The sequence below is a fragment of the Paroedura picta genome, chromosome 2, assembly GCF_049243985.1.
Source record: "Paroedura picta isolate Pp20150507F chromosome 2, Ppicta_v3.0, whole genome shotgun sequence".
Taxonomy (NCBI): Eukaryota; Metazoa; Chordata; class Lepidosauria; order Squamata; family Gekkonidae; genus Paroedura; species Paroedura picta.
In genome coordinates this window covers 72,815,885-72,829,086 of record NC_135370.1, presented here as the reverse complement: position 1 = coordinate 72,829,086, position 13,202 = coordinate 72,815,885, and the positions used below count along the sequence as shown (strand labels likewise).

Below are 13,202 nucleotides of genomic sequence, written 5' to 3'. Positions count from 1 at the left end.
TGCATCAGACCATACATAGTGATAATAAGTATATTTCCCCCTTTGTGCCTGAGTGGCCCTGATGCAGTTTTTGTGGCCAGAGAAGGAAAAGTGCATCGCCCACAGCCATAGAACACAAGGGAACAGTTCTGCTTTTCATGTAATTGCTAGCACCACTGGTTTACCATAACACTGGTGTGGGAAACGAGGCTCAGACTTAGCCCAGTAGTCATAGGTGGTACTACAATATGAAATGAGGAACACTGAGGCTCTGGAAAGGATACCTATCCATCAGTATTAGCTCCAAAAGCTGTACATCATGTATAGTTTGAAGGGAGGAACCATTTGTTGTCACAGGAATCAATGGATAATGTAGTGCCATGAACTCTGTACCAAGGGCTCATCTCCAAAGCTTCTTTCTATGATGACTAAGTTAGAATCCACCTTCATTTCCTACCAGCTGAGGGGAGTGAATGTGCAATGTTTGTGGATAAAAAGGGGTTCGACTAGGAAAGTATGTAGGCCTGATAAAGTACACTATGATGCAGAGGCAAGACAGAATATTCCTTTTGGTTTTCATATTTTGGTTTTCAGTCACTTGACATTTGAGAGTTGCTGCTTCATAACTGGCTTGCATTTGTTTGCAAACATTGCATTTTTAATAATTTGGGTAAAAGTATTATCTTAATATTTATGTTATATAGGATTATTTGTATTGGTTAAACACTTTGGAGAGACTGAATATATATTATAAATCATTTGGTGCAACTTGCAGAATTCTTTTATATAAAAATACATTCTAGATAACTGCATTGTAGCAAGAAACAATTACTTGCTTTTGATTCTGCAGTGGTGGGTTACTAAGTTACAGCTATTGCATTTAGTGCATGAAAGCAGAGCGGAATTGAATGAGATCTGCACAAGTTTCAAGTACATATATGGTACCAGAGGCCAAAAACTGACTTGGGCAAAGGTTAGGTTTCCTGTATAGAAGACATGATTGCTGTACTCTGTCCCTATAGTTTTCAGCCTTAGCACCATTAGACTCCCATGTCATCCATATAGCCATGTCACTCAAGTATTCTAATTCTGTAAATATGCATGTTTTGTGAACATCTCAAGCTGAATCAATGTATGTGATACTGCAGCTCTCCCCACCGTTAGCACAGAGCAGGAAGTCAAGGAAGGCTCTGGTATCTGGACTCAGTGTAGTAAAAAACAAAACCACCCAAGACAGGAACACATCATCAGGAACTATTTTTATTAGAAGAGATCCCATCTACAAGAAGTGAAAAACTACAGCAAAAAAGTGCTGGCAAGAATATGGAGTAGAAAGTGTTTGCGACCCCTCCATCCCCTTCCACCGAAAGAATTAGACTGGGAAGTCAAGCACTCACAAAGCATCAGGCAGGGGTACCAAAGCACCAAAATAAGCCTTATGTAATTAGGTCTTCCCCTTTCTTTCCCAGTGCTATAAAGAAAATCACAGCCTAGTCCTGCAGGGCTCTTAGGAATTGTTGCCCAAGTAGAAAGCACTGGATCAGTGTTAGAACAGCCACAGTGAGTTCCCACATTATGCAAATTGTGTGGTATAAATACAGCTATCACGTGATAGCTTGAAGATGTAGAATTGCTGGCATTTGTCACTGTGGAAAGCAGTCATCACAGATCATTTCTTCCTAGTACCTCAAGAGAGCTATTGCACAAGCTAGGAGGCAATGCATGATGCCCAATGCTAGCTGTTAATTATGCAGTAAATACAGCTATTGCTTGATAGCCTGAGGCTACAGAATTGCTGGCATTTGTCATCATAGTTCATTTCTTCCTACAACTTACCACACAAGCGCAAATGTGTAAACCCACCCTATGGTTTTTGCCTAATGAGGGAAGTCCGACTTGCCAAGGTAAGTTCTTGGCTCAGGTGAAGGAGGATAATGACGGACATAGGCCTCACTGTTTCAGTCTTCACTCCACTGAACTGTAGACTCCCAGGATGGGATGCATCCTTTCAGTAAACTCTTGGTAGCTCTTGAGCACAGCTATTAAATTGCTGAAGGAAGGTTGGTTCAGAAACAATTATGGCCAAAAAATGAGAGATGGTATCAAATGGATAGGAGACAGATTGACAGGCCCTTGTCATTTCGTAGCCTTTCCTACCTTACATTTTTATACCCTAACACTCATTTTTATACCAAAACATGTATCAAGGTGCCCCAGACCCCTCTCCCCCAAACCTAAACTCTAACCTGCTGCCTCCAACCCTAACTAGGGAACATGAAGGCCTTGATCCTTCCAAGCTCCAAGGCAGCCTGTGAGGGGCACTGCTGCAGTGCTAGTGGTTCAGGCCAGTCCTTGCAACCGTGGGACACAGGAAGGTGCCAGCTCCAGCACATGCAGCTAGTGCAGTGGGCAGCAAGTTCAGAAGGAGCTGGCTGAGCAGAAGGGGTGTTTGAAGCTGAGTGATTGGCTACCCCGCAAGTGAGGCTGGGTGGGCTGCAGTGTGGACAAAATGAGTGATGGACGGGAGCTGGTGGTGTAGAAGACAGAGCAGTGAGGACGCTGCCCCACATGTAGAGTGCTGTAGCCATGACACCACTGTTCCGTTCACGCTGCTGTTCACCAAGCAAGGTCATATTCTCTGTTCCGGGACATGGAGAGCCATTAGGTAGTGCTAAGTTGCAATCCAGATGCTGAACCGAAGATGGGAGAGGCAAGTAAGGCGCCAGGGCAGGTCTACGGCTCACCAATTCAGAAGGGTCAGCCCTCTTCACATGTACAGTTTGGTGCACCACAGCAGCAGAGGCAAGAACAGCTGCAATACCTGTCAGGTACACCATGCCAAGAATGCAAGCCAGCTGTGGGAAGAAAAGAGGCATGTGATTACACATGGAGCCTTTTGCAGCAAAAACTTACCTCATCTGGAATAGGGGCATGCAATTCCCCTCCCACCCAGTGTTTCTCAGTTTGGATCCACTGGTCCTGAAAAAAATTCAGGATTCCCCCAAAAGTCATATCCGAATATTGGTATATTCAAAACCGGGATTTTTTTAAAAATCTCAAAATTGGGGAAGGTTTAAAAAATATCCTCCCTCCCCCATGACCATGACAGATCAGTGTCCATTGCCGAGCGTCCATATACTTATTGTTTCCTTCCCCCCTCCCCCATACCTGTTCCCCTTCCTTCATGCAGGGCAGAGCCTGCCTCATCTCACCTTGGCCACCTGCTGGTAGAACTGACCCAATGCCTGCTGCCACAGTGTTTGCTCCATTAAGACACACAGGTCAGTGTATGTGAACCAGCCACGCTGGATGCCCTGCTTCTCAGCCACACTACAGGATGGAAGAGGAAGAGGAATTAAAGCTCAGGTTTCCCAGCAGCATCCCATCACAGCCTACATATTCTAGCAGCAACTTTAATCACAAACAGGATTTACTTCTATATAATGGAAATATCCATCCTGATCCCGTCTCCTTTGTCCCAGGAACTTGGGATACTGTTTCAGAGACACCCCGCTTAACTGACTATTAATTCAGAGTGCCAGCCCATGAAATGTATTCATCAAGATACAAAACCCAGCTCTTAGATTCTCTGGATGGATTTTTAATAAAGTTCTTGCACATTCTTCTGATTTTTCCCCCCAACTATTCATGTGACTATGCCTTCTGGATCTTGAAAACTTCTCCTGTTCTTTTCAGAACACACAGCAGAAGGACACTGCTAGAATGCTTCTCTGTTATGCTATAAAACCACATCAACTGTACAGTCTTAATTGAGTATCTGGCAATTCTGCCCAGCCACATTCTCCTGCATAGAAATTGCTGGACAACCTAGACCAGTGGTCCCCAACCTTTCTGAGGTTGGGGACCGGCAGGGCATTGGGGCGCGGCCCACGCCCACGCATCGGGCCGCGCCCGCGCATCAGGCCGCGCCCGCGAGCCACGCCCGCACATCGGGCCGCCCCCCGCATCAGGCTGCGCCCCGCGAGCCGCGCCCGCACATTGGCCGCGCCCAGACGGGCCCCGATTCCATGGCGCCGGGCCCCGATTCCTTCTCCCCGCCCTGCCGCAGTAAGAAGCTTCCCGGGCCGCAAGCTTGCGGCCGGGGAAGTTTTTTACTGCGGCGGGGCGGGGGGGGGCGGGGAGAGGGAGCCGCGGCCCGGCGCCATGGCCTTCGTGGCCCGGCACCGGGCCGCGGCCCCGCAGGTTGGGGACCACTGACCTAGACCAGTCTAGGATGGAACAGAACTGCCCCACAGAGCCAGTAGGCAAAAATATTGCTTGTGTATGCCAGGCTGCAGAATGACATCCTAACCCCCCCAAACAAACAAACAAACAAACAGGAGCACTTACCACCCTTCCAGCCAGCTGAGCACTTCAAAAAGTTCCTTAGGATCAGTGTAGAGGCTCCAGTCCTGTAGAAACCAGAAAGGAATGATTAAGCCAAGGGACTAGGGTTTGTCCTCATATCCCTTCACTTGCAGGAAAGACAGAACTTCAATAAATCTTACTTTAATGATACATGTACTGCAGGACATTCCCTGCTGGAAAACTGGGAAAATCAGGATAAAACAGTCACATCTCTATGCTGCTCATACCTCACAAAAATAAGCCTTCTCAACTTTCAAGAGAATTAATTGGGGTCAGGAGTCCTGCCTTGACTAGCAAGCTTTTGGTTCAGGATTTCCACCCCCACACCCCATTTTGACATGTCAATAATAATCAACGCTTCTTAACAACAGATACTTGAAATTTTCACTATATATGCAACATGCAACTCTCTTAACAAGGGCAATCCTTCTGGGCTCATCTGAACTTAAATATAACAACTACCCAGTTCTCCTCATATGGCACTTATGCAGGAAGCTTACAATGGCACGAAGGAAATTCATCTCCAATGTGTTCATGGTCTGTACTTCCACCTTGCCTGCAGCACTCCACTCATCATTGAAGACTTCTTCCTCTTCCCCTTCGTCATATAGGTACTTGCTGGCAACCATCTGAAAGCAATACAAGAGGCTGGTTTTAAGTGGCATGGACTGAGGGTTTGGGGCTGGGTATGTTTTCTTATAAGGATAAAGATGAAGGTAATGTCTGCCCAAACCATAAGAATGGAGGAAAAACCCCATGCTCAAGATCAATGCCTCTGTGTGCATCAGGCCCATGAAGGAGAGGATCATAATAATATCTGGATAATCAGCGTGAAGAATTAACAGGTTAGACAAGGAAAACCCATTCACACAATTATAATATAATTAAATATAATAATAAAATAAAATAATAAAAATTATTAAAGAAATCATGTTGCTGAACAAAAGTTAGAAAGAAGAGATGCCAAGGCACTCAAGGCAGGAAATCCTGGGACATACAACCAAAGGAGAAAGGACAGGCTGGCATGGTCTGTGTTTCCCTAGCATGAAGGCAAACATCCTACCAGCAATAGCTGTTCTGCTGATAGATTCCAGGGAAATTCCTGCCCCTCTGTGTGAACCTGGATGCACCAGATCATTTGGTCTGGCTAGAAGCCAATCCAGAGGCTTGTATTTTACCTGGGAGATTGAGGGCAGGAAAGGAAAAGATTATCCTTTCTTCTGAAATCTCCATTAAGCACATGCTTGCATAATGGTGTCCCAAATGTCAGGGAGGGGTGCTTTGAGTGTCTGAGAGGATCATTTTGTCAAGAAAAGGCCATAGGAATGCAAGCAAATGCAAGTGGAAGAGCTGAGCAATGATAAGGAAGCAGTGGCCTTTCTCTCCACCATTCAAAACAGCTGTGACTTGCCACTAACAGTACTGTAGAAGCATAAAATGTTTAGCAAGCAGTCTCAGCCACTTGCCTGCCCATTCCAACCTATTTGCTCACCATGGAGATCAAGAAGAGGTCAGAGGACGAGATCTGCTGCAGGTATTCAGGATTACGGTGCCGAAGCCTCTCGATATAAACCAGGGCCAACATCATGGAGCAGGGAGAAATGCAAGCCTCCCTGGGACAAAAAATTGAAAGACACCAATTAAAACCTCATTTGTACCAGCCTTTAAGACAGATAATTTAAATTAGGGCCCACTGCAGAATATTTTTGGACTTAAAAAATTTCATTCCACATGTCTAACTCAAGGCTTCCTTTGGACTATTCTGTTTGTACAAGATCAGCCATCTTTAGACCGTAACTTGGTAGTCGTGCAGTCTCTAAACTAAATCCGCACTCAAGCACCCTTCAACCACACAAAAAGGAGTGAAGACATGTAAAGAAACAGGAAGTATTAATGAGAATGGGCCAGCAAAGCAACATCAGTGTGCTTCTCAGGGCAGAAATGGACAGGGAACTGCGCCTCCCTGGATTCTGCAACTGGGAAAAATCTGAGGGTTATATTCACACCATGATCGCTAATGGAAGTCAGTGTACACATTGTACTCTCTGACCTGTCAATCATTGTCCTTGAGTAGCATTCAATTTCTTTAGCCTAGAAATTAGAACATCAAACTCTATTAGTGTAGAAAACTTTCTTGCAGTGTTTTCCCTTTCTCACAAGATCCTACACCTCTTCCTTCATTTACAGAATGCTCCCTTCTCCTTCCTCTAACAATCCTGAAGTTAACATTGATATAACTGCATACTTTCAAATCCCCAGACGAGTATGCACATACGTATGGAAGATGTGCAAAGATCAGGCTAGAAAGCAGAAGAGGAGAGGGAAAAAAAGGATTCCAAATCATACCGGGAGACATGAGATACATATTTTTTCTGAAGCCTACGAATGGGACTGGGGGCAGCCTTCTGGAGCAATTCGACAGCAATATCTAAAAAGTACAAAGTAACAATGTTAACAATTATGCATAAAGCCCCTTGTCTAAGGCATAGTTATATTCTAGCACAAATACCTCTAATGTATAATGGAAATCAATGACCCTTCCAGTGACCCTTCTTGCTTCCCTGCATAGTCCATCCATCAAAGAAAATATGGCATTAAACTTGGGGCTTTGAATGGCAGAGGCACAATCACTCTTCCACAGATCCTCTGCTGATTTGGAATACAATATTAAACACTATGCAGTGAAGATCCACAGCTGCCTATAAACTTGGAGCATCCAGAGCAAACTAAACAACTCCCATGAATCTAAATAAAGGTAAGTCCACATAGAATTAATGATGGTGTAAAATTCAAGTGGACCACTGTCCAAGATGGGAGTTTCTAACACATCATGTCTTTGCAAAGACTATTTGATTTCTCTGTCCCCAGACCTGGGACCCTGAAACAAATCCCCTTCTGACAGTTTGGACTCTCACAAACACACCAATGAAAGCAACTTAAAAGAGTTTTTTAAAGTGGTTCAGGCAAGAATAAGCAGGTGCGATAAAGTAACAGATTACACCATCTTCATATCAGCATAAGTAACAAACCAGTAGACAACAGACAGAAGATGCAGCAAGATGAACCCCCGGTCAACTCTCTTGACAACATTACAGGTAACAAACTAATTCCATAGATTCAATTTTAATAATAGATCTTAAACAGAGCTGACTCTAATGACCTCCCAGAAATTCTAGTTTGTTCAAAATCCTGCAGCTAGATAAACTCTGGTGCCAGCATACTTTGATCTATAGAGCTATAAACAGTATGGATCTTAATATCTGAAGGACTGCCTGCTCCCATACAAACCCATTCACTAAGATCTTCTTTGGAGACTCACTTCTCCACCCTCTCCCTGTTTTCCTCTCCTTCTTTTCTTTCCATCTCATTGTACACATTTTCCCACACATGATTCAATGTTCCACCCCTGCAGTGGTTTGAGGCACTTCAGCAGTCAACTATGTTGTTAAATGAGCAAAGCAGGAAGTAAATGCAAAACCCTTTGGGATCAAGCAGGACACAGCACATAAAATCAACAAGTGTAAAGAACTTTTTTAAAAGGCACAGCTTGTCAGGGCTACATGCAACAAGTAAAAAAGAGAGGGGGATATTTAGGGGCAAGAGAATCTCAACACTGATCAAACTGTACTGACATCAAAACTACTTAAGGTCTCCAACTAAAATGTATACTATTTCAGGGTGATAAATCAAAAAAAGAGGAGCTTTTCATATTTGGCTATAAGCAAATGGGGGATCTCGTCCCTTCAGCCCTCCTAGTTCATTGATCAGCAATAGTCCCAGGCCAGACTCACCTGCAACTGGACTTGAGAGATTATCGAGGGCATTTTCCTTATCCCAACCATAGTAAAGCCGTTTGCGTACCCGATCACTCAGCTGTTGATGCCTGGGAAGAAACTACAGAGAGAACTGGCAAATGAGAGGGCAAGACTAAGACTTCCCTTCCTCCTTCTCAGAAAACCCACAGAAAGCTGAAAGCTGTAACTCTGTCATCTGCTCATATTTAACTATAAAAAAGCAATAACAGGATCCCATTTTAGGTAAGATATGTTAGGTATTTACAGTAGGCACTGAGGTCTGACAGGAAGCAACACCCCCCCCCCCCAATCCACGGATCTCTGCACACCAGAAAAGTAGGCCACTGAAACTGATCGGACATATGAATGTCCAGGGCCAGCACCCACCCCAGTTCTAGGGTGCTCTGCAGCACAATGTCAACAGCATGTCAGAAGAGACCTTATTTTCAACTGAATTGACATAAAGCAACATAAAGATATACCAAAGAACATAGCATGCCCGGGGAAAACAAAACAAACCAGGCAGTCGGCATAGACCAGTGGTTCTCAACCTGGGGGTCGGGACTCCTTTCGGGGTCGAATGACCCTTTCACAGGGGTTGCGGCAGGGCAAGCAGCTTGGCCAGGGGTGGGGGCACCATGCACACAACAGCCTTGCAGGGTAGATCGAGATAGAGCATTTGTCTGTCTGGAGTGAGATCGGCATGGTGGGACAAGAGGCAGAACTGAACTGAGAAACATCGAAAAAAAACCCCAATTTATATACAATCATGAACACTGGATCCTCATGCCATTGGTCAGTTTTGGTTTAATTTCTGTGAAAGAACACTTGCATAATTTTATGGTTGGGGGTCCACAACACGAGGTTTAGGAAGGCTGAGAACCAGTGACATAGACACTAACAACACAGAAAGGAGAAGTGGCCTTCAGGCCCCCACTGACCCCGTAGACTAGCAGGCATCCACTTCTGACCCAGGGAAGAAAGAGGAAATCAGGTTCATGATGATGCAGTCAGGAAGTTCATAACATCCCAAGAGGAATTCATCTTATCTTTTTACATCTCTCCAGTGAGCAACAGAACATCACAGGGAGACTTCACCTACAGCAAGGATTCCCAACCAAGGTTCTGGGGAGCCAAACTTTCCTAAAAGTTTAGATGGCAGCTGACATCATTAGGCATCACTGGAGCCAATTTCCCCTATTGCTCGACAGGCCTAGTCCCTTTCTCCGTAATGGAAATGGTAAATGATAGATTGGCTGGCTCCCACACGTTACTTCCGCGTCCACTTCTCTGAAGGGGCATGTCACCTCTTCCAGCGTTCCTCAAAACCTTAACAATATTTCAGGGGTTCCTCCCTGAGACACTATAATGAGGTGAATAAATAAATGAACGAGAAACAGCACAGTTCAAAACAGTGTTGACTGAAGTCGGTGAACTTGGTTTAAAACTGCTCTGCAGCCCCTTCTCCATCAATTCAATCTCTAGAGCAGGGGTAGTCAACCTGTGGTCCTCCAGATGTGCATGGACTACCATTCCCATGAGCCCCTGCCTGCAAATGCTGGCAGGGGCTCATGGGAATGGTAGTCCATGCACATCTGGAGGACCACAGGTTGACTACCCCTGCTCTAGAGGATCTGTCTCCTTTCAATCTCAACGTACTAATGCTCAATATCACCTGGGAGCCTCCACTCCAAGATGACTGAGCGCATTTCAACAATAAGTATGCCACATTCAATCAACGAGAGTACATGAACATGACCTTGTACCTGTGCCCCCGGCCACCATGATCCCTCCTGCTTGGCATCTACATACAAGCACTCATCTGGTAACTTCTGGAGCAACTACCAAGCCCCTTCACCAATGAAGATTAGATCTCGCCACGAAACACAAAGATATAAGCCGAGGGCCTCGAAAGATCCCCTCCCGTAGCTGGCTGTGTTTAAATGAGAGTAGGAGGCGCGCGTCAGAGGCCAATTACCGCCCGGTATAACAGCGCCCTTCGGGCAAAGCAGGCGAAACTCCCCGGATGCAGTAGACGCTGTCAGCGCAGGGAGAAGTGGCCTTGGGGCCTCCTCGGCCGGAGCCCACCTCGGACCCGCGAAGGAAAGCAGGGCGGCAGCTCACCGTGAACTCCTGGAAGCCGCTCAAGGAGAAAGTGCCCTCCTCGTCCAGGAGAAGCCCGTCCAGCTCCATCCTGCTGGTCCCGCGAGGCGCGTCAACGACTTTCCTCCCTTAGCTGGAACGCGCCTCTCCCGGCCTTGGGTGGGCACTGCCCAGACAGCCAGCCAGCCAGCCAGCCACCCCTTCCCGGGCTCGGAGGAAAGGAAGGCCCGACGCTGCTACTCTCCTTCCTCTTCCTGGGACGGGCGAGGAGGCGGGTCTTTCTGCTACCGCCCCTTCCAGCTAGCCGGAGAGAGAGAGAGAGCAGCGGGCTGGGTTCGCGATGAGTCGTTCGTGGTGCGTCATTTCGTTCAGCATCTGAACTCGCCGGCCGGGAGATTCGCTTGGCTGGAAAGAACGGGCGGGAGAGTCCAGGGGCACTTGAAAGACTGGCCGGGAGATCTCCCGGGATTACACCTCTAAATTACGGAGATCAGATCCCCTGGATAAAATGGCTGCTTTGACGGGTGGATTCTATGGCATTAATGCCAGGCGGAGTTGCCTCCTCTCCCCAAACAACTCCCTCCCCAAAGGCGCCTGGAATTTTCCAACTTACAGTTGGAGGCACTATTAATAACATTTATTTCACGAAGAGCTTGCGACTTCAGATGGATATGTGAAGAAAAATAGCAGGGTCCTGGGAAAGGGGCTAAAACCCGGCCTTTAGTAAGACAACTTGCCTCAACAACAAAAAAACAAAACCCTGTAGTAGAGGATTGTTATTAGGTAGAATAATAGGATGGCATGCAATTTTGGGCCTGTTTGCAGGTGCTTTTCCTGATTTCTCATCACTTGATTTCTGGCTGCGCATAGATAAACTGATTCCATTTGAAAATAGTTGTGTTTAAAGTTATTCTGAAATTCCATTTGTGATAGCCCATTTACACATTGGAGTCACAACCTGAGATCAAATGGCAAATCCTGGATGTGTGCGCCAACCCTTTGTAGAATCATGGCAAAAATGGGTTTTCCTGTCTAGGACATAATATACAAGATCACTCTCTTATTACTTTGTGCACATTGATTAGACCCTAGTTCCAGTCTAGAGACAAGACTAGACCCCACTCCAGAAATAGAAACACTAACTGAAAGCATGGAAAATAAACCTTTTGATGAGATTTAACTGACCCTTGCTAACGTGGTTAAGAACCTAGGGGTTAAACCATACCCAGCATTACCACTTGGAGGAGTTTAAAGCAACTGGGGAGAAGAAGCAGCAGACTTTCTGGACAATTTTAGATTAGCCTGGACGATGCCCCCCTATATTAACTTGATCAATTTGTCACCCTGGATATGTGTCACTCTAATATTGAGACCAGACTACTGTAATGTACTCAGGTCTCCCTACAAAATCAGCTTAGAGATGCCAGTTGGTAAAGAATGCCACAGTTGGATGTTATCAGGAATTAGGTGGAGCTTGCATATTGCAACCATTGAGCTCAGTTCAAGATATTGCTTAACATACCTTGAGTCATTCATGGCCTTGTGAGACATGTCCTATATCCACCTATTTATTTGTTTATATTTTTATACCACCCTTCCCTACGGCTCTGGGCAGTTTACATAAAACATTGTAGAACATTTACGTAGAACGATATCAATATAACAAACAATAACATAGCAACTAGAACAGCATCTCAACAACCAATTACACTGACAATCTCTAGGTAGGTTCAACCTCTCAGTCTGGGGAGGGGGAACCCATAGATGTTTTAAGTCAGGCAGCCTCAAGCAAATGCCTGGTGGAGGAGCTCCCTTTTGCAGGGCCTGCAAAGTTGTGAAAGTTCAGACAAGGCCCTAATCTCTTCAGGGAGCTTATTCCACCCTGTGGGGCCAGGACTGAAAAGGTCCTGGTCCTTGTTGAGGCCCAACGTGCCTCTGCAGCCAGGGATCAGCAGCCAGTTGGAGTGAAGTCTTGGTGCTTTTTGTATTATGCACTCTCAATTAAAAGAGCTGCAATGATTCCAGCGTCATGTGGTTATTGACATCACATATTTTATAAATAAATTTACACATGAAACCACATGTCACACTAGCAGTGCTCTCCTAAGCAGAGTTACATCCTCCTAAGCCCATTTAATTCAGTGGTCTCACAGGATATAACTGCTTTGCTTGCACTGTAAAAGACTTGGCATCTGAAGTGTCACAAATGCATCACTAGGGCCCAAATATGCATCCAGATACATGCATCTGTACATGGTTTGCTTGCATAGAAAAATAATTGTAGGCAGCATACTGCAAAATGTTCCTTTCCTTTAAGAGAAAAATACATGTGTTCCAAGGCTGCCAATTTCCATGAAGTGACTGGGGATCTAGGGATTACAACTGATCTCCAGTCTCCAGATGATAATAAGTTCCCCTGGCGAAGATGGGCGCTTTTGAGGTTGGACTTTTCAAAGCCCATTTAAAAAATTAGGAATTGTAGTCCATGGACATATATTTATTTGTTTAGATTTTTATATCACCCTTCCCTACAGCTCTGGGCGGTTTACATAAAACATTTTAGAACCTTTACATAGAACATTTGGAGGACCACAGGTTGACCACCCCTGAAATAGAGGGCTTAGGGTAGCCAACTCCCGCTTGTGAAGTACCTAGGTATTTGGCGGTGGGGCTTGAAAACGGAGACACGAGAGGGCTGTAATGCAATACATGAATTATTTGAATATGACGTACTTTCAGGGCTCTTAATTTAAGGCTTCGCACTTTAAGCTTGCTTGTTTGGGAATAAGGCTTTTAAAACACTACATACAAGGGAATGTGCTTTTAATAGAGATTTTCCTGGCGCGCACGCCGACTGACCACCGTCAACCGCACTAGCAATCTAAACTGGTACGCGCATGCTCTGAGGAGAAGTCCTGAAAAAGCGGTGGGCTCAAACGCCGGGTGGTTGCGTCACTT

General features: G+C 45.5%; 1 protein-coding gene across 1 annotated transcript; it reads right to left on the bottom strand.

Moving 5' to 3' along the window:
• Positions 1–1,221: 1,221 nt before the first annotated feature.
• Positions 1,222–10,507, bottom strand: CNPPD1 (cyclin Pas1/PHO80 domain containing 1). Its single transcript, XM_077320723.1, has 8 exons — positions 10,266–10,507; positions 8,139–8,241; positions 6,694–6,775; positions 5,840–5,960; positions 4,848–4,976; positions 4,330–4,391; positions 3,192–3,309; positions 1,222–2,834 (listed from the first exon to the last, which is right to left on the bottom strand). Exons 1-8 carry the CDS (start codon positions 10,332–10,334, stop codon positions 2,241–2,243), a joined length of 1,278 nt encoding a protein of 425 aa, XP_077176838.1. The 5' UTR covers positions 10,335–10,507; the 3' UTR covers positions 1,222–2,240.
• Positions 10,508–13,202: the final 2,695 nt, after the last annotated feature.